At 38.7% G+C, this 21,580-nt stretch overlaps 2 protein-coding genes across 6 annotated transcripts in view; one reads left to right on the plus strand and one right to left on the minus strand.

Moving 5' to 3' along the window:
• KDM2B (lysine demethylase 2B) overlaps positions 1 to 6,388 on the minus strand; it is a 1,014,988-nt gene extending 1,008,600 nt beyond the window's left edge. For 2 of the 3 annotated variants that reach the window (XM_053701744.1, XM_053701742.1), the window contains exon 1: positions 5,898 to 6,387. In XM_053701744.1, coding sequence (XP_053557719.1) covers positions 5,898 to 5,945 — 48 coding nt within the window. In that variant the 5' untranslated portion in view covers positions 5,946 to 6,387. Of the gene's footprint in view, positions 1 to 5,897 lie in introns of all 3 variants that reach the window. The other variant, XM_053701743.1, reaches the window with a different exon arrangement.
• Positions 6,389 to 18,390: 12,002 nt separating this feature from the next.
• ORAI1 (ORAI calcium release-activated calcium modulator 1) overlaps positions 18,391 to 21,580 on the plus strand; it is a 58,001-nt gene continuing 54,811 nt past the window's right edge. For 2 of the 3 annotated variants that reach the window (XM_053701746.1, XM_053701745.1), the window contains exon 1: positions 18,391 to 18,778. In XM_053701746.1, the coding sequence (XP_053557721.1) occupies positions 18,554 to 18,778 (225 nt within the window). In that variant the 5' untranslated portion in view covers positions 18,391 to 18,553. Of the gene's footprint in view, positions 18,779 to 21,315; positions 21,442 to 21,580 lie in introns of those variants that run through there. The other variant, XM_053701747.1, reaches the window with a different exon arrangement.

Below are 21,580 nucleotides of genomic sequence, written 5' to 3' on the forward strand. Positions count from 1 at the left end.
AATCGAAACCGTTGTAAATTGAAACCCAGTTTATAATGTAAGTCAATGGGAAGTGAGAGAGCTAGGTTCCAGGCCCCAATCAAAATTGTCATAAGTAACACCTAATACATTATTTTTAAAGCTTTGAAATGATGACTTTAAATCCTAAACAGCATTATAAACCTAAAAAAAAATAATCACACAACAGAATATATAATTAAACTAAGTTAAATAAACAAAAACATTTGCTAAACAGCATTATAAACCTAATAAAATAATCACACAACACAGACTTCACTTGCATTTTTCTGCAAACAGTTCTTTCTATGCATTCCAATCTGGACTGATTTATAGACAGGAAGACCTTGTTCCTTTGAAATCTGCTTGATAGCTCAGGTCTGGTTAAAATGATTAAATTCAGCTTGCTTGGCTTTGCTGCAACACAAGCGGACAGCTCCATTTACTGGCTATTTTATTAAATGCACTGCTTCTCAATGCTTTTCAATAGCAGTCACATGACTGGAAAAAAAGGTTGTTATTCTGAAACGGTGTAAATTGAACCGTTGTAAACCGAGGGCCACGGATATAGATTATATATATATATATATATATATATATATATATATATATATATATATATATATATATATATATAATGTTTTGGGGACCGTATCCCCTTCCTCAGACAGTGACACACAGTGAAAAACCTACTTTTATAACACAGGTATCCAATATATATACAGCCACCAATCAGCAGCTAGAACATAGGTTCTTTGCAGCTCCTGAGGTTGCCAAGATAAACCTTTCAGCAAAGGATAACAAAAGAAGAAAGCAAATGAAATAATAGAAGTAACTTTGAAAGCTGTTTAAAAAAGTTTTCTCTATCTGAATCATGAAAGTAAAATTTTGGGGTTTGTGTTCCTTTAAATACCTATATAAAAAAAAAACATGATGTTCCCAACAGAATATGAAGCTCATAATCTGTAACATATATATATATATATATATATATATATATATATATATATATATATATATATATATATATATATATATATATATATATATATATATATATATACACACACACATATATACATATACATATATACACACATACATATACACACACACATACTGTAATATGTTTGCCCTAGCTACATACTACATATGGGTTTATGTATTAAAATATGAATGGCCCTATCAGTTGCAGGCTCAATGATTCAAGTCTGCAGCCACAATTTCCTATAACATTTCCATCACCTCAGAGATTGACATGCCCGAATTGTTTAAATGCACTGTTGTCTAATGCCTTTTATTGTTTTACAACACATTTTTTGTTACTTACACATAAAGAGTTAAATACATTTAGGTATAAATGAACCGTACACCTGCATTTCCACACCTCTCTGACGAAGTGTGATTGGTCACACGAAACGCGTAAGAGGAAAAGTCTGTTGCTTCATGTGGAGTTCTTATGTCCTACCTGCACTGATCTGAATAAACGTCACATTGTTTGGCACAAACGCTGCATCACTGCTTTTTTTCTTCCTCTCGTTACATACTACATATGGGTTTATGTATTAAAATATGAATGGCCCTTTCAGTTGCAGGCTCAATGATTCAAGTCTGCAACCACAATTTCCTATAACATTTCCATCACCTCAGAGATTGACATGCCCTGCTCGCACACGATTGGTTATAGAAGAACAGAAGGTGGCATTGCACACGCAAACGCTTGTGCAATCCAGTTGTGATCCTGGTCTGACAGGTTCACTACTTCTTAACAGGGACATTAAAACACTAAATAAATGTTACATAGAATAAATATTAAAAGCAAAAAATATGCAAATTTATTGTTTTAATTATATTATTTAAATATAAAAAATGGTGTGAGTGCTGCTCATGAGTATACATAGGTATGCTCTTCAACAGAAAATACCAAGAGAATTAAGTCAATTTGATAGATGTAAATTGAGACGTCTCTTACAGTTGCATTTGTCTAAATCCTAAAAGTTTAACATTGACTTTCATGGTCCCTTTAAAAGGGACATGAAACCCCAATTTTTTTCTTTTGCGATTCAGATAGAGAATACAATTTTAAACAACTTTCCAATTTACTTATATTATATAATGTCCTTCATTCTCTTGGTATACTTTGTTGAAGAAGCAGCAATGCACTACTGGGAGCTAGCTCAAAATAAGTAATTAGATAATAGAAGTAAAAGTTGTTTAAAATCATATGCCCTATCTGAATCATGAAATAAGAAAATTGGGTTTCATGTCCCTTTAAGCCTGGAGTCAACACTTCCACTTCTGATATAAAATGGAAAGTGCACAATTTTCACAGTTATATTAAAGGACAAGGGGCCAAAATAAATAATAAAGTAAATTGTAACTACACCAAATTAAACATTATACAGTACAAACTAAATGTATTTAAAGTGATGGTAAAGTCTCCCCTTTTTAAAATCAGATCTGGAATGTAAGCGCTATTTTAGATGTAGTTTAATTCATTAGCTGTAATGAAGATGCAGTATAACATGCTTTTTAATATAGATATGAAATTCAAATACTGCATGCTCCTCCGCCCACTTCAAAAGTAAAGTTTTCTGTGAGCTAACAGATTGAATTGTTGTCCAATCAGCGCTCTCCCTGTCTGGCACTTTTGTTGTAGCTAGAGCATTGATTGGAGAGTAATTCAATCATTAAGCTGACAGGAAAATTGACTTTTGAAGTGGGTGGTGTAACGTGGGGTATTTGAATTTCATATCTATATTAATAACTAAGTTATAGTGCATCTTCATTGCACATGATGAATAAAACCCCATCTAAAATAGTGCTTACATTCCAGATCTGATTTTATAAAGGGGAGAGTTTACCATCACTTTAAATGTTTAATGCTCACTTAAATCTAGTCCTAAATTGCCACAATAAACAAACATACTCAACACGGTTTTTAAAATTGTGTATTATTAATCTGCAAAACTGTTTACAATGTTTGAAGAATTAGTTTTAAATGCTTTTAAAAATACTTAGTTTGCAAGTAGATCATTTCATCACTTAACTATTGATACAAATTATCCAAATAGATATAAAACGGACTTTGAAGTCCCTTTAAACAGCTTGCAAGTTTTGAGCCTTCCTATGTATGCTTTTCAACAAAGGATATAAAGAGCCAAGCAAATTAGATAAACAAAAACTGTAAAGTTGTTTAAGCCCTTAACAACTAACGTACCCTGTACATCCGCCAACAGCAACTCAGCAGTGCTAGTATTACATGCATCACTTCCAGAGGCGTACAGATATATGGCGGTATTGCCGACATTGGCAAGACCTGCGCTATTCACAGCACACATATTTGGGCCATGTGAAAGACCGCCAACGTACAAGGTAAGTTGTGGTCATTAAGTAGTCAAAAGTGCATGCTTCACCCGAATCCTGAAAGTTTAATATTTTTACTTTACTGTCCTTTTAACATCCAGCTTTACTGAATGTAAATGCAACAAAAGTTTGGAAATATTAGAGCAAGAAACTAAAGCAACGTATTAAAGAACTATATGCTTTGCTACAATAGAGGCAGACAAGGTGAAAGGGCGCCCCCGTGGGGGGGGGGGGGGGCATGCATATTTAGTGCACAACATTTTTTATTTATTTTTTAAATTTATATTAATTCTTTTGTTGCCTTACTTGGGCTTCATAGTGGGGGTCATAAGTGGTTGCATAATGGCTAGAATGGGAGGGGAAACAGAGAGTCCAGGTCAGCCAGAATAGCTGGAAGCCTCTCACTGCACAGCACCTGCGCTCTCTGCAAAACTTAAACAGCCTTTATAAAATTTGGTGGAGGAGCCAGAAAAAGCAGTGGGACTCGCCTCCACCCAGAGCCTAATAAATGGGTATAACTGGCACTCATAGGAATACAGTACTGACAATCCTCCAACTTTTCATATTCTGTAAGATATTAGTGCACTATCTGCTCCTGCACAATGTCTGATTTGAGATATATATATATATATATATATACACACACACACATATATACACATACATACACACATATACACAAGGCTTGAAATTTCCATCAGTCCACTAGCCCCTGGATGACCTAGAAATTGCATAATTATACATCACAGTACTCATCATCAGTGTATAGGCACCCATTATACAGAGCAGCCTGTTGTCTTTTAGAGTATAAACCCTCAAAATCATTATACAGCGCAGCATATATGTTTTCAGTGTATACGTTAATTATATAGTGCAGCATTTTACTAGGGAATAGATGCCTTGCACATAGTGAATAGTGTTGTGTTTATTAGTGTATAATTGTGTAAAGTTGTGTTTATAATCAATATACAGAGGGGGGCAGCAAATATCCTATCAAATACTTGAACAGGTGATTCAGTTTTAGTCACAGTAATATTGTCCCTTTAAGAGCAAAGTCTTGTCAACTACTGTGCAAAACAATGTTTTTTATAGTTTCTCTTACAGCTTTCTATAATCATGTATTGCTGGCAATTTATTATTGTGAAAAAAGTTCAACTAGAGTGCAATACGCTTTTGGGTGGTGCTAGTGCTGTCAGTGCAAAACAAACCAAGGCAAAATGAAAAGCTTCCTGTATATAATAACATCTATCCTTTTAAGAACTTATAGTAAGATAATGAAGAAGAAATTATATATATATATATATATATATATATATATATATATATATATATATATATATATATATATATATAGTGTGTGTTTTTTATTTGTTTAAAAAAAAAAATCAGTAACTATACGAGGTACAAAAATAATAAAAATAACTTCACAGGGATCAACTGACAGACAATTGCCAACCTAAATGTACAGAAATCACATTTTTATTTTACTACTCATAATGTGAGCCAATGCAACATCCCCTTACATGGAAAAAAGCCTAAATTCTTGCCAAAATTCTGCAATTTCTTATTAGTATTGTACTAAAAAAAAGGCCCCTTAATATGTTTGTCTATACATACACTTAAACATGTTTACACATATCTGTGGTATAACTAATAATTACAGACAGCAACACTACAAGGATAGAAGATATATATTGTGATCTACTGCCATCCTTATGCTCTTTGGATGAAACTGAAGGGTTAAAAGCAGCCTTAAAGCTAATGAGCATTTATGTAGAGTGTGCTGTTGCTCAAAAGATTTAAAAAATCGTTTTAAGTAACATATTTGAAGTAATATGCATAATTACATTAGAAACTCAGCTAAACAGCTATTCTACATCTCAGGCTGCAATAATACATTGTCTCCCGAGGCTTTGTAACTATACCTAGCACTCATAGAGTTAAATGTCATGTGTTGCTACTCATATAAACATGTACATGGGGTAAGCTGCAGGTTGCACGTGGATTTTTATCTTACAAGGGCTGTTACATTTATTGCATTTGTGGAAACATTTTATTGTGTTTTTGCAAGCAACTGTACTCTCATGTTCTATAACAAATTCATCACTGGTATAAAAAAAATATTATATCCAGGTAACCGTGCCTTTTTTTCTCAGTCATAGACAAAGCTTCGGGTTGTTGCTGAGGCAGCCAGCAGGGACTGAGCAACCTGCACGTTCACACAACTAAGGAAGCACATTACACAAGAGGAAAAAAAATAAAAACAAAAGCCATGCTATGACGCCGGCCCACCACACAGGAGATTTAACCCGTTCGTTACAAAACAGGCTACAGCCCTATTTGGCAGCTAATTTGTCAACATTCTCAAAAATCTTCACAAATACTCAAAACACTCGTCAAAGAAGCAGTTAAAGCTCTTCCATTCCTCCTCTCCCACCCGTCAACTCTACTCTTAAGAGGTTTCTCCTCCCCCGTTTCTTATTTAACCCACTCCTATGAATACTAGAATCAAAAACACAAAACATTCTACACACCAGTCTTCTTCCAGATTCTTTCTTTGCTTCCATATTTTGGAGAAGCATGGAGTTCTGGGGTAAAATGGGGTTGGTTGTTGTGGAGGAGGGCTCCTCTATTAACGAATCTGTAGCATGCTTTGCCTTTTTAACACAGGAGAGGAAATCTCCGTGTGTAAAATAATTACACAAAAAGTTAATGCACAAAAAATAAACAATCCGTTTACAAAGTGCTAGAAGCCATTAGTGACACTGTTGTAAGTAGGGTCGGTGACGTCACGGTCTACAGAAGGTAAACATTGTTTCCAGGGTGCATCGGGGGGACCACGTGACTGAACTTTGCTGCGAACACGCGTGGGTTTGCTGGTTAGTGTGAATCAGACATTTCCTGACATTCGTGAGCCTTTCATATTGCTATTTAGGTCGGTCACGGGGGCTGGCGTGTACGCAGGCGCCAAGGAACCTCGCTTCTTTATTTGTTATGACTGGTGCATGAAGTCTGCACTTTTGAGCATGAGTTTCCACAGCAGTGATCACAAGTGGGTGGTGCCTAAGACTCCTGTGTCTTTTTCATATGAGTGCTGTGGCAACGGATGAATGTAATTTTACTTCCTAGTCGTACCCTCAGATATAATTGGTTACTCAGCAACATCGTTTTTAAAGTGGCTGCGAATATGTTAAAAATACGTTTATTTACAATTGACCTTTTTATGAGTTTATAAACTTTAAATGTATGAATGGATGTCTCTTAGTCTTCACTATTGTATTTGTTGCGTATAATTAAATAAATGACATTGAAATATTCAACTCTTTATAATTATTTTATGTTTTAGTTAGATTAACCACTCTGAAGGGGAATTGAATGGTAAAATAAAAGAATAAAGACAGATTAGCAGAAGGGCTGAATAAGAGAGGACAGGGGGTCTGAGAAAGGGGGAGGGGTTGATCAACTAGGGAAACAGATGGAGAGAAGTGGCAGATGGGAATTAATGTGTAAAATAGAAGTTGACGTTTAAATGATAATGACTTGACCTGATCTCTCATTGTTTCTTATCAACTTCGTTTTTGTTTTTTTACTACTGTGCCCACTAGGGGACGATGTTACCTCCAAATTATTTCATGGAAACAGAATAGTGGTATTAGCACCATTAAGTACTGGTTTCACTTTAAACAAATGACCTTTAGTTAAAGGGGGGTGTCATGAGATGCAGGACACAATAGAAGGTAAAACACAATTTTATTGTCTGAGTAGGCCGGCGTTCCCGGCAAAAGGCACATTTTGACACATGGCTTGCGATGTCGGAACTGATCCCAGGCCACCATACTGCCGTAGCTGCCCTTTCTCTGCACTTTGTAATGCCCAAGTGGCCATCATGAATCCTGCTTAACATCTTGCCGCATGCTAACAGGAATAACAATGCGGTCCTGGAACAGCACCAACCCATACAGCTTTGTGAGCTGCAACCTTTCTGACTGGTAAGAACTTAAAGGGACAGTCAAGTCCAAAAAAAACTTTCATTTTTCAAATAGGGCATGTAATTTTAAACAACTTTGCAATTTACTTTTATCAACAATTTTGCTTTGTTCTCTTGGTATTCTAGTTGAAAGCAAACCTAGGATGGCACATACGATAATTTCTAAGCCCTTGAAGGCCGCCTCTATTTTATTTACTTTTCACAGCAGGGGAGAGCAAGCTCATGTAGGCCATATAGATAGCATTGTGATCACGCCCGTGGCTAGTGGCAGACACTGCACTAATTGGCTAAAATGCAAGTCAATAGATAGTAACTAAAAGTCGTGATTAGGGGCGGTCAGAAGATGCTTAGATACAAGTTAGTCACAGAAGTAAAAAGTGTATTAATATAACAGTGTTGGTTTTGCAAAACTGGGGAATGGGTAATAAAGGTATTATCTATCTTTTTAAACAACAAAAATTCTGGTGTTGACTGTCCCTTTAAAGACATCCAGGCTGCCCGGCTCCCAGGCCAACCTTCTTTTATGTACCTAATAACTTCTTGAAGGTCTGTATCTAAATGTGTTTCCTTTCTTATTTGCTCTAGCTTCTCTGACAAAATAGATTTGGATGCCAGAACTGAATCTACATACACTTTCACATCTGATTCCGTTGAAGATTCTTCAGCAGCAGCCAGCGGGAGCCTGGAAAATGTATCTGCCACTACCAGTTGTTTCCCCGGCACATGCACTGCCTGAACGTTGAACCTGAGCAGCCTCATCAGAAGTCTCTGGCATCTTAGGGGTGTTTTGTCAATATCATAGGAGTTGATTAGAGGGACTAGCGGTTTATGGTCATTCTCCAGACTAAATTTCTCTAAACCCACTAGGTAACGCTGGAAGCGCTCACAGGCCCAAACTGCAGCCAGACACTCTTTCTCAATTTGGGCGTATTTCGATTCAGCAGCCATCAGTGTACAGGAACAGTAGGCGATGGGCTGTAGTTTGTACTCATTCAACTGCAGGAGGGCGGCCCCTAACCCATAACTGCTTGCAACAGCACTAACCACAGTCTTTTTAAAAGGGTCGTAGAACCCCAACACTGGGGCAGACCCCAGCAGGGACTTGACCTGCACAAAAGATTCTTCCTGTGAAGGTCCCCAGACCCAGGCAACATCTTTCTTTAACAACTCTGTGAGAGGGTGTAGTATTGTGGATAAATCTGGAAGGAACCTGCCCACATAATTCACAAGGCCCAATATTTGTCTCAGCTCATGTACATCAGAAGGACTTTTCATCTGTTCAATAGCAAGGATTTTATCAGGGTCCGGCTTGATGCCATCCCCATTGATAATGTGCCCCAAGTAACATAACTCAGCTTCCTAAAATGGCATTTCTCCTTATTTAATTTCAGCCCAGACTCTCTAATGATCTGCAGCACACAGCTCAATCGCTGATCATGTTCTTCCAATGTAGACCCATACACCAAAATGTCGTCCATGACGACTGCCGTGCCCTCGTGGTCCCTTAGGAGAGAACTCATCTCTCTTTGAAAGATTTCAGCAGCAGAGGATATCCCGAAGGGGAGTCTGCAGAAGCAAAAGCAACCTACCGGTGTAATTAAGGTAGTCAGTTTGCGGCACTTTGGATCTAGAGGTATCTGCCAGAAGCCGCTGGAAGCATCCAGTGTAGAGCAGAACTTCGCCCCAGCCAATTTCGAAGCTTTGTCTTCAAGTGTCGGCAGCACATATCTCTCTTCACCGCCTCATTCAGCCTTTTCAAATCTACGCAGATGCGTACCTTCCCGTTTTTCTTTGCAACCGGCACAATAGGGGCACACCAGTCAGTTGCTACAACAACCTCTTTAATAATTCCCATATTCTTCATACGCAGAAGTTCCTTCTCCATTTGAGGCATGAGCGGGAATGGAATTCTACGAGGAGTGGTAATGCTGTATGGGACTGTGTCACCTTAAAGTGATATTCGGACTGGGTTGCAATTCAGTTGGCCCAATTCACCAAACATATCTTCTTAAATCTCATTCACTCTGGCGACCAGGCCCAAACCACAGGCTGCTTTTCTGCTCAATAGGTTGTTAACACACTGACCTCTAATCACATGTACCCACATGGTGAATTCCTCTGCTTGTACTCGCAGCTGGCAAGAAATTTCCCTCCACAATTGATGCGGCCACCAGGACTATGAACCTTTGTTGTAACTTTCGCCAGCTGAGGCTGTTGAGGCAGTTTTATGAATGCTGCAAGGGACATAACAGTGATGTCTGCTCCTGTGTCAATCTTAAAGGCAACTTTGGCTCCAATTACAATAAGAGTTACCCGCCAATCCTCATCTGAACCAGACCGTTCAACAACGGACCCTACAAAGGACACTTCTTGACAATACTCTCGGACCTCAGATCAGCACTTTGCTTTTTCACCGGTTCACTCTGGCGGGCAATCCTAATAGCCCCATCCAATGTTAAATCGGCCTCCAACTGTAGCTTCAGTGAGACTTCAGCATCTGCAATTCCTATGACTATTCTGTCTCTGATTTGATCCTCTTTAGCAACACCAAACTCACAGAATTCAGCTAGTTCATACAGGCTGCGCACAAGTGACTCCACAGATTCTCCCACAGGCTGAGCACGTTTGTGAAAACAGGCCCTCTCATGAATCACATTTCTTTTGGGCACAAAGTGAGCACTGAGTTTGTTCATAACTATTTCAAAGTCAAATTCTTCCCCCTCTTGGAAAGCATTGAACACTGGCTCCACATCTTTCCCCATAGAGTACAAAAGAGAATTAACTTGTACTTCACCACTCTCCTTGTCCAGCTTGGAAGCAATCCTGAAGCGTTGAAACCGCTAACGCCATGTGGGCCAAGCTGCAGGCTGAGAGAAATCAAAAGGCTCAGGTGGGTTAAACTGCGACATCGTCATTAATCAGGAAACAGAAGCACAGGCAAGTACTTCTGACTCCATGTCATGAGATGCTGGACACAGCATAGAAGGTACAACGCTATTTTATTGTAGAGCATAGAAGTATACAGCTTGTACAACACATCTAACTTGGTAACTGCGACATAGACAATCAACGCCCTAAACCACGTCCCCATCCGGAGATGTCACTTCCCACTCTTATCACAGGGGGTTGAAACCATTTTTTTCCATGATTCAGAGCATACAATTTTAAAGTGATGGTAAACTCTCCCCTTTTAAAAATCAGATCTGGAATGTAAGCGCTATTTTAGATGGAGTTTAATTCATTAGCTGTAATGAAGATGCAGTATAACATGCTTTTTAATATAGATATGAAATTCAAATACTGCATGCTCCTCCGCCCACTTCAAAAGTAAAATTTTCTGTGAGCTAACAGATTGAATTGTTGTCCAATCAGCGCTCTTCCCATATGGCACTTTTGTTGTAGCTAGAGCATTGATTGGAGAGTAATTCAATCATTTAGCTGACAGGAAAATTGACTTTTGAAGTGGGTGGTGTAACGTGGGGTATTTGAATTTCATATCTATATTAATAACTAAGTTATAGCGCATGTTCATTGCACATGATGAATAAAACCCCATCTAAAATAGCGCTTACATTCCAGATCTGATTTTATAAAGGGGAGAGTTTACCATCACTTTAAACAACTTTCTAATTTACATATATTTGATCGGATTTGTTTAAAGTGAATGTCAAGTTTGATGAATCAGTGCCCGTTTTTTAAAAACCCTATTAAAAACAGGGGCACTTTCATTCATCAAACTTTACATTTCACTTGTTTTGTTAAAATACTTACCTTTTAATCTTGAAAGCCGCTCCAGTGCTTCCCCCGTCCGTCGCAAGCCTCTTCATATGTCAAAAATGATGAATCGGGCTTCCTCTAATTACGGCGTTGCCCCAGGCAATGATTCCCCTCGGGAGGAGCCGTAATTGGAGGATGCCGTATTCGTCATTGCTGATGTATGAAGTGACGAGCGCCAGACGGGGGAATCGCTGGAGCGGCTTAAAAGATTAAAAGGTAAGTATTTTAACAAAACGAGTGAAATTAAGTTTGATGAATGAAAGTGCCCTTGTTTTTAATAGGGTTAAAAACCGGGCACTGATTCATCAAACTTGACATTAACTTTAATTCTCTTTGTATCTTTTGTGAAAGGAGTAACAGGGAAAACCACAGGGAGCTAGCTGAGCACACTGGGTAAGCCAATGACTAAGCACATATGTGTACCTACCAATCAGCAGCTATCTCCCAATAGTGAATTGCTACTTTGAGCCTACCTTGGTATGCTAACAAAGGATACTAAGAGAATAAAACAAATTAAATAATATAAGTAAAAATGAAAGTTGTTAAAATGGCATGTCATGAAGACCTCCTGATTTTAGAATGTCGGTTATTTATTTCTTTGCTTTTTCATATTTGCTATTTACAGTTAAAATAAATAAAATAGCATATGTTCACATTTTCAAAGTGAACATTTTATAAGTGAGGCACTAGAATAACAATAGAATTATACAAGAACTGCACTCACTACTCAGCACAGTGCTGCTTATTAAGACAACATGCTGCCTATTGGCATCTGTTGAAGAATTGCACACTACATCAAGCTATCCCTATACTTTCTCCTCTGCTTTCAGGTATGTGAATAGAGACCCTGTCAATCTGCAACTATTCACTGCACTCTGGTGTTTTTTACTCCTCTGTAACTCTCTTCTGGTACGTGAATAGAGACCCTGTCAATCTGCAACTATTCACTGCACTCTGGTGTTTTTTACTCTCCTGTAACTCTCTTCTGGTACGTGAATAGAGACCCTGTCAATCTGCAACTATTCACTGCACTCTGGTGTTTTTTACTCTCCTGTAACTCTCTTCTGCTACGTGAATAGAGACCCTGTCAATCTGCAACTATTCACTGCACTCTGGTGTTTTTTACTCTCTTGTAACTCTCTTCTGGTACATGAATAGAGACCCTGTCAATCTGCAACTATTCACTGCTCTCTGGTGTTTTTTACTCTCCTGTAACTCTCTTCTGGTATGTGAATATTTACATAGAGCAAATGATTTTAGTTTGTTAATTTAGTCCTACATCTGTTGTACTGTTATCCAATGTCTTATTTCTAATGTTCATTTAATTGCCATGTGATGTTCAATCCTTATCAATACTTGTTATTATTCTAAAATGTATAGCTGTCTTATTCCATAGTTTTAACCTCCCCCAAATGTTATTGTCTGTTTACTTAACATCTCACCCTGACCAGACCAGAATCTAACTTTCCAATTGGCCTTTCCAATTGTCTTTGATTAGCAATCAACTAAATTTAGTGACTCAGCTGACTGCCCTCCCTGCATATATTTCACACCAGTCTGGGATGTGCATTGCACTGGGATGTGCATTGCTATAACAACATATGTTCACATTTTCAAAGTGAACATTTTATAAGTGAGGCGCTAGCAATAGAATTATACAAGAACTGGACAAGGATTGGGCAAGAGGCAAGAAAAAGGCAGGTTTTTTTTGTAAAATTATGTTTGATATACCTTACTGTTCTCTTATGCAATTGCTACTGTAATACTGTGCCTTATGTGTTTAACTGGTTCCCTCTTTTGTAAAAATGCCTAATATCTTCTTATTCCTTTTTCCTGCCTTCTGTCTCTATAACAAACGACATTATTCAATTACTCCTTCTCCCTCTCTACCTGCACTGTTCATTAGCCCATCTCTCTCAAACTCACCTTACTTTTGTACTCATGAACTTTACCTATTCCTAAACACTCTCTCTTCCCCCTGCACCTTGTCTCAAAAGCAGTCTCACTACTGCAAATCAGTATCTCATTTCATGTCACTATCCCTCTTGCTTTTACTAACTGCTGGTGACATCTCCCCTAATCCTGGTCCCCAACAACTGCCTAGCCGTGCACATCCATGTATACCATCCCACAGACTCAAAAAACAAAACTCTGGCAACCTTACTTACATTCATCTTGCATCAAAAGCCACTTCCTCTTTCACTTGTGCACTTTGGAACTCTCGCTCTGTTTGCAACAAACTCACTTCTATACATGACCTCTTTATCTCCCACTCCCTCAACCTTCTGGCCCTAACAGAAACCTGGCTCTCTCCCCTAGACACAGCATCCACTGCTGTTCTGTCACATGGGGGTCTCCACTTCAGCCATACTCCTAGGTCTGGTAATAGACAAGGAGGTGGTGTAGGTATTTTACTTTCCTCTCGTTGCACCTTTCAACAAATACATCCCATCTCTTCCCTCACATTTTCCTCATTCGAAACCCACATGATTCGCTTATTCTCTCCTCTTTCTATACGTGTTGCAGTCATATACCGTCCTCCTGGCTCCTCAACTCAATTTCTAGATCACTTGGCTGCCTGGCTACCTTATTTCTTTTCCTCAGACACCCCTTCCCTCATTCTTGGTGACTTCAACATCCCTCTTGACAATCCCACTGCCTCCTCTGCAAAACAACTTCTGCAACTCACTTCCTCTTTCGGTTTGTCACAATGAACTGATTCTACCACTCACAAAGATGGTCACTCCCTTGACCTGATCTTTAGCTATTGATGCACCCTCTCAACCTTCACAAACTCCCCCTTTCCTCTTTCTGACCACCATCTCCTTACTTGCAACATATCATCCCTCCCTACAACTCTCCCTCCTTCTGCTCCTCACACCAAACTTCACAGAAGCATTATGTCATTAGATCAACAACAGCTTTCTAATTCCCTCAAACCTCTCCTCTCATCCTTCTCCTCCTTTTCATGCCCTGACAAATCTATCTGCCACTATAATTCCACCCTTACATCCGTCCTTGACAATCTCGCCCCTCTTACCATAGCTCGGAAATCAAACACTCATCCTCAGCCCTGGCATACTCCTCTGACACGATACCTACGCAGATGTTCCCGTACTGCTGAGCGGGAAAATCTAGGAGTTCAGCTGATTTTCAACATTACAAATTTATCTTGAACTCCTACTACTCTGCCCTTAATTTCCATAAGCAACACTACTTCTCTACTCTTATCTCTAATCTTTCTTCAAACCCAAAACGTTCTCCATTTTCAATACTCTTCTCCGCCCTCCCCCACCTCCTAATACAACTTCTCTGTCAGCTCAAGACTTTGCCAACCACTTGAATAACAAAATCGACTCCATCAGAAATGAAATCAGCTCTCAACATAATTCTATTCTCTCACCCCCTCAAATGCTCTCAATCAACCACAACCCACGTAACCTTAAACTTAGCTCATTCTCCCCTGTTACTGAGGAAGAAGTTTCGGAACTTATACTGCGCTCTCACCTCACTACCTGTCCCCTTGACCCTATCCCCTCACAGCTACTCCCCTCCCTCTCTGCCACCCTTACCCCTATACTCACACACACTTTCAACCTCTCCCTCAGCACCGGTATATTTCCCTCATCGCTGAAACATGCACTGGTCACACCTATCCTCAAAAAACCTTCCCTTGATCCTACCTCCCCATCCAACTACCGCCCTATTTCCCTCCTCCCTCTTGCATCAAAGCTTCTCGAAAAACTAGCTTATGCACGCTTATCCCATTTTCTTACAATAAACTCCCTCCTTGACCCATTGCAATCTGGATTTCGTCCCCATCACTCCACAGAGACAGCAATTGTTAAGGTTATCAACGACCTACTTACAGCAAAATCAAAAGGCCACTTCTCTCTGCTTATCCTCCTTGATCTGTCCGCAGCCTTTGACACTGTTGACCACCCTCTCTTGCTCCAAACCCTCCAATCCTTCGACATATGTGACACAGCCCTCTCGTGGCTCTCTTCCTACCTGTCAAACTGTACCTTTAGTGTAGCCTTCTCTGGGGCCTCCTCTGCCCCGTCACCACTTTCTGTCGGAGTACCGCAAGGCTCTGTCCTCGGTCCCCTTCTCTTCTCAATCTACACGTCATCACTAGGTTCCCTAATAAAGTCCCACGGTTTACAATATCATTTGTATGCCGATGACACCCAAATCTACTTCTCTGCACCAGACCTTTCTCTTTCCTTGCTAACCCGTGTCACTAACTGTCTTTCTCACATCTCCAACTGGATGTCCTCTCACTACCTCAAGCTAATTCTCTCCAAAACTGAGCTCCTTATTCCCCCCCCTTCTTCTAAACTCTTGACCCCCAATCTCTCTATAACTGTCGACAACTCCATCATTACCCCTACCCCGCATGCCCGATGTCTCGGGGTCACATTTGACTCAGATCTTTCTTTCACTCCTCACATTCAGTCATTGGCTAACGCTGCCGCTTCCACCTTAAAAACATCTCTAAAATTAGACACTTCCTTACACAAGACACAACTAAGATTTTAATCCACTCTCTCATTCTCTCCCGTCTCGATTACTGCAACTCTGTCCTCTCTGGTCTCCCCACCTGCCGCCTAGCTCCTTTACAATGCATTATGAATGCCTCTGCCAGACTCATCTTCCTTACACGTCACTCTTCATCTGCTGCACCTCTCTGCCAATCTCTTCACTGGCTTCTTCTAGCCTCTAGGATCAAAAACAAAATTCTCATTCTGACAAACAAAGCCCTTAAAGGGCCACTAAACCCAAAATCTTTCTTTCATGATTCAGATAGAGAATAGAAATTTAAACAACATTACAATTTACTTCTATTATTTATTTTGCTTCATTTTTTAGACATCCTTAGTTGAAGAAAAAGCAATGCACATGGTGAGCCAATCACACGAGGCTTCTATGTGCAGCAACCAATCAGCAGCTACTGAGCATATCTAGATATGCTTTTCAGCAAAGAATATCAAGAGAATAAAACAAATTAGATAATAGAAGTAAATTAGAAAGATGTTTAAAATTGCATTCTCTTTCTAAATCATGAAAGAAAAAATGTGGGTCTCATGACCCTTTAACTGCACTGCTCTACCCTATATCTCAGACCTTATCTCCAGATACTCTCCCTCCTGTCTCCTTCGCTCTGCTCACGACTTCCTCCACTCCTCCTCTCTCGTCATCTCATCACACTCCCGTTTACAGGACTTCTTCAGACTGGCTCCCATCTTGTGGAACTCTCTGCCTCGCTCCACAAGACTCTCTACTATTTTTAAAAGCATCAAGTGCTCCCTAAAGACTCTACTGTTCAGGGATGCATACAACCTACGCTAACCTTTCTTTATACCAGTTCCTCTCCTCCATTGCAATCCCCTGAACCCCCTTAGCATGTAAGCCTAAGAGTCCAGCTGTTTGTTGATCACCTTCTCAAGAGCTGACTACAACTCTCTACCCATTTGATCCCTATAATTATTTTGTTGTACTCCTCCTTTGTTAATAGCGCTGCGGAATCTGTTGGCGCTCTACAAAAAAACGATGATAATAATAAAATAGCCCAGAACTCTAAAAGTCAAACTGACTTTCTACCTACTTCTGGTTCAACAGGATACAGGGAGGCAATTAAAGGGGCACTCAATCAAAATTAAACTTTCATTATTCAGATAGAGCAGCCATTTTAAACAACTTTCCAATTTACTTCCATTAACTAAATGTGCATGGTCTTTATATATTTCAACTTTTTTAGTCACCAGCTCCTACTGAGCATGTGCAAGAATAAGTGTGTATGCATTTGTGAATGGCTGATGGCTGTCACATGGTACGTGTATGCTTTTTTGATTGGCTGAGGCTGTCACATGGTACAGGGGGAGTGGAAAAAGACATAACTTTTAAAATTGTCAGAAAAAAATCTACTACTCATTTGAAGTTCAGACTAAGTGCTATTGCATTGTCTTGTTATCTTGCATTTGTTGATTATTCAAATCTATAACACAGTCGATTTGCATAATCAACAAATACAAGATAACAAGACAATGCAATATCACTTAGTCTGAACTTCAAATAAGTAGTAGATTTTTTTTCTGACAATTTTAAAAGTTATATCTTTTTCCACTCCCCCTGTACCATGTGACAGCCATCAGCCAATCACAAATGCATACACGTACCATGTGACAGCCATCAGCCATTCACAAATGCAGTAGGAGCTGATGCCTCCAAAAAGTTGACTGTGCACATTTAGTTAATGGAAGTAAATTGGAAAGTTGTTTAAAATGGCATGCTCTATCTGAATAATGAAAGTTTAATTTTGATTTTCCACTACAGTGGTTTTTTTAAGTCAAAAATTTCAACCCAGGGTGACAGAAAACAGTGTCTCTAGGAACTTGGAAAACAACAACCTGAGTTCAAACAGAGGTGACACCCTGGGATAGCTTAAAAAAATGCTTCAAAGGAATATTTAACCAAATTCTTTTTTATTTTGTGGTTCAGATAGAGCATGCAATTTTAAGCAGCTTTCTAATGTAATCCTATTATCAATTTTTCCTTTGTTCTCTTGCTATCTTTATTTGAAAAACCAGGCATCTAAGTTTAGGAGTCGGTGTTCTGGCAGATCAGCCAACTCCGTCACTTCCGGTGACTTGGAATCAGCTGTCTCACAGCTCACAGCAAATTCCCTCAGTGTGCATGCGCTTCATCGAGTCCCTGCATCAAACATATATATATATATACGATGCACTGTAATTACCCCATTTTTACTATCTTTTTGCCTCCGCCTGGGGGTTTCAAGGGGCCAAAGCAGTGAGTCAATTTTTGGACAGACTTGGCTGATCTAACAGATTTGCGGCGATCGGAAGCGCATGCGTAGTGAAAGCATTTGGGGTCAGACGGAATTGGCTAATTTGAGGAATTGGCTAATCTGTCAGAACACCAGCCCATTTTGGTTTAGTACCTGGGTAGCACTTGCTAATTGGTAACTAAATGTAAGATGAAAGATGTGTAGTAATACATATATGTACGTTTTGTTTTCTTCAGTCATGGTTAATAAAGTACTTGTAAATAAACCATAGCAACAACTTATAAAATATATGCATAGACTGCTGTGTTCTAGGGCTTTTGAAGTGACAGCCTTAGCTCATTAGGTTCTATTGTCGTAATGTATGCATTCTTGACTGGCGGAAGCTATGGTCGCATAATTTTTGGTTGGCGGAAGTAGACTAAAAATACCATGTGTTGAATGTAGTTGTACACGGCATTCTGGGAAAGGGTGGGTACGGCGGCCTTGAGAGTCTGTGTGCGATAGACTGTCGTTACTTTTGCTTTTTAGTATTTCCGTTATACCAGCACCAAGATTCGAGAGGTTGAGTAATTTCGTGTCATGATGCCCACGTACGCGCTGTCCTAGTTGCAGGGCAAATGTACCCAGATCAAGGTGATACACAAAAAACCCGCCCGCGCCCCCCGCAGCAGGAGGTGGAGGAGGAGGTCTCCTATCCGGAGTGGATTAGCAAGAGCTACGTGGAACTCATGAGTCTAAACGAGCACTCGATGCAGGCGCTGTCCTGGAGGAAGCTCTACTTGAGCCGGGCCAAGCTCAAAGCCTCCAGCCGGACATCTGCGCTGCTGTCTGGCTTCGCCATGGTAAGTGCGAGCTCATTGAATTACACGAGTGATCACTTGATGTCCGCAATATCTGAAACCCTCCTGGTGTTTTTTTCCTCTGGTCTGTCTGCTGCATTAGACACATGTATACTTACCTCCTGCGCTGATCGTACGATCCTGAGCGCATTGCTATATAGTTCGTATGCCTTGTACTGATCAGACTGTCAATTGGTGAAAATATTTTATATGTGCTTGATGATTTGAATTATAACCACATTGTGTTACTGATTTTATTATTTAATATGTCTCGTTAAATCGGTTAGAGGTGACAATACATTTGCTTTATGCTATCCCCTATAACTTACACGTATAGTGTTAGCGTGTCTGTCAGCTGCACGACTTGTCATCAGCACCGTCTTAGTATTTTAATAATTCCAAAGCAAGGTTCCATACACATAGCAGATCATAGATACTCGCTGATTCCAACATTTTACATCAAGGTCCTATACTTATGAGATTACATGTTACATATATATATATATATATATGTATATACACACACACACACACACACACACTTCTTATTCTTCTGCTGACCCCTGTTCAGTTCAGAAAAGCACTACAAGCATAGAAAGAAAATGATATTTATTCATAGTGTAACATAATTAAGATGGTGACACTGTACGGTCTAAAGTGAATTAGAAGGTAGTATAGTTAATTTCACTTGAGGAAGCATACATGTATTGCTTATTAAAATCTATCTAATAATAATAACAAAATCTTAACAGTTGCAGTGTTTCTAAAAATAAAACATTCAACATTGCTTTTGTTTTTAGCTTTTATAAAACTATAACAGTGTCCCTCTTTTGTATGCACTTTGCTGAACATAATCCTGTAGTATTTTGTTTTCTATTCCAAAAAAGCAAGATAACTGTGAAGCTGTAGTAGCTAGGTAAATTAATGGATAACTTATTTTTTTATTAGGAATATATAAGTATAGTAACTAGCACATCCCAGCTGTTGAGAGTATTTTTTTTGTTTGTTTTTAACCCTACCTTTTGGTTTTATGTACATAAATATATGGAAAAAATAAATAAAACCTGGAGTCAGAAGTAAAGTTTTGTGTTGCATATATTTAATATATCTTAATTAGACATGCAACTGAGAAGCATTTTTCTGAAAATAGATGGCTATTTTATAGTAACAGTATACAGATTTGCTGTAAAACCATTTTACTGGTTAATCACAATATGTATTGTATATTGATTTAATAAATTATACTTAAACAATTTAAATGTCTCGGCTTTAAGTTTTAGATTAACCTAACACATCTATTTGCATTTAAATTAATTCACTTGCCCCAAATGTGTTGCTGTCATCAGCTTTAGTCTTGCTGATCCCTAAATACCATACAAAATTCTTGACTCCATGCATATTATCAATTCAGTATTTATTTTTTGATTATTATTTATTGCTATGCAATGGTTTATCAACAAAGCCCTGGGTGCTGCACAATATTTATAATTGCATAGTTTTTATATAAAAATGCTGTAGTGTTTTAAAGTGATGGTAAACTCCTTTATAAAACATATTTGGAATGTTAGTGATATTTTACATGGATTTTAATTCATCAATTGTAATGAAAAAACGTTATCACTTTTTAATATAGCGCTGGCATTTCTGTGAGAACTTTTTTAATTGTTCTCCAATCGGTGCTCTAGCTACAACTAAAGTGCCTTAAAGGGGACACTCAAGTAAAAATTAAACTTTCATGATTCATATAGAGCATGCAATTTTAAACAACTTTCCAATTTACTTCTATTAACAAAATATGCACAAATCTTGATATATTTACACTTTGAGTCACCAGCTCCTACTGAGCATGTGCAAGAATTCACAGAATATAGGTATATGCATCTGTGATTGACTGATGACTCGCATGATAAAGGGAGAGTGGAAATAGATATTAATGGAATTTGTCAGAAAAAAATCTACTACTTATTTGAAGTTTAAACTAAGTGCTATTGCATTGTCTTTTTATTGTGCATTTTGTTGATTATGCAAATCTACTGTATTTACTGGTTCTTTAAGGCTAGAGCGCTGATTGGAGAACAGTTCAAACCTTTAGTTGGCAAAAAAAAAAATGACTTTTGAAGTGGGCGGCCGGAGCGTGGGTTATTTGAATTTCAATGCTAGATTAAAAATTAAGTTATAGTGCATCTTCATTACACCTGATGAATTAAATTCCATCTAAATTAATATCACTAACATTCCAGATCTGTTGTTATAAAGGGTAGAGTTTACCATCACTTGAAATATCCCACTTTTGTTACAATATTTTCTTAAAATATATGTAGCTACATTTCTTACGTTGTGTTCTTTCTTCTACCTCTTTCTTTTTTCCTGAGGTGGTGTGCCCTAGTTCTTTCTGTTAAGCCTCAGCATAGTTTGGGATTATGGAACACAAGTATTTATAGATTAGGACATTGCCATAGTGCGCTTTAGCCCTGTACGTTTCCTAGCAAGACTTCAGCTGAAAACTCCCCCCCGTCATTTTACCGTAGAAATAAAGATGCTGTAAGTTTGTTGGCCAGTTCTTTTAGCATAACATAGAAGTATGTTTAGTGAACTTCAGACTGTCTCAGTATTATACAACCAGCTATTGTTGCAGCCATGCAAAACACATTTCCCCTTTGTTCATGGTAAGTTGCAGCGGATAGTGGTCTTCATACGCAGCAGCTAACTGCTTCCAGAGAAAGTAGCTTTAACAGTGCACTGCTCTCCCTTTTTGTCCAGTAATTTAGGTTGTGATTTCTTGTTATGTTTTTTTGGTGACAAATT

Source organism: Bombina bombina, chromosome 2 (genome assembly GCF_027579735.1).
Source record: "Bombina bombina isolate aBomBom1 chromosome 2, aBomBom1.pri, whole genome shotgun sequence".
Lineage (NCBI taxonomy): Eukaryota > Metazoa > Chordata > Amphibia > Anura > Bombinatoridae > Bombina > Bombina bombina.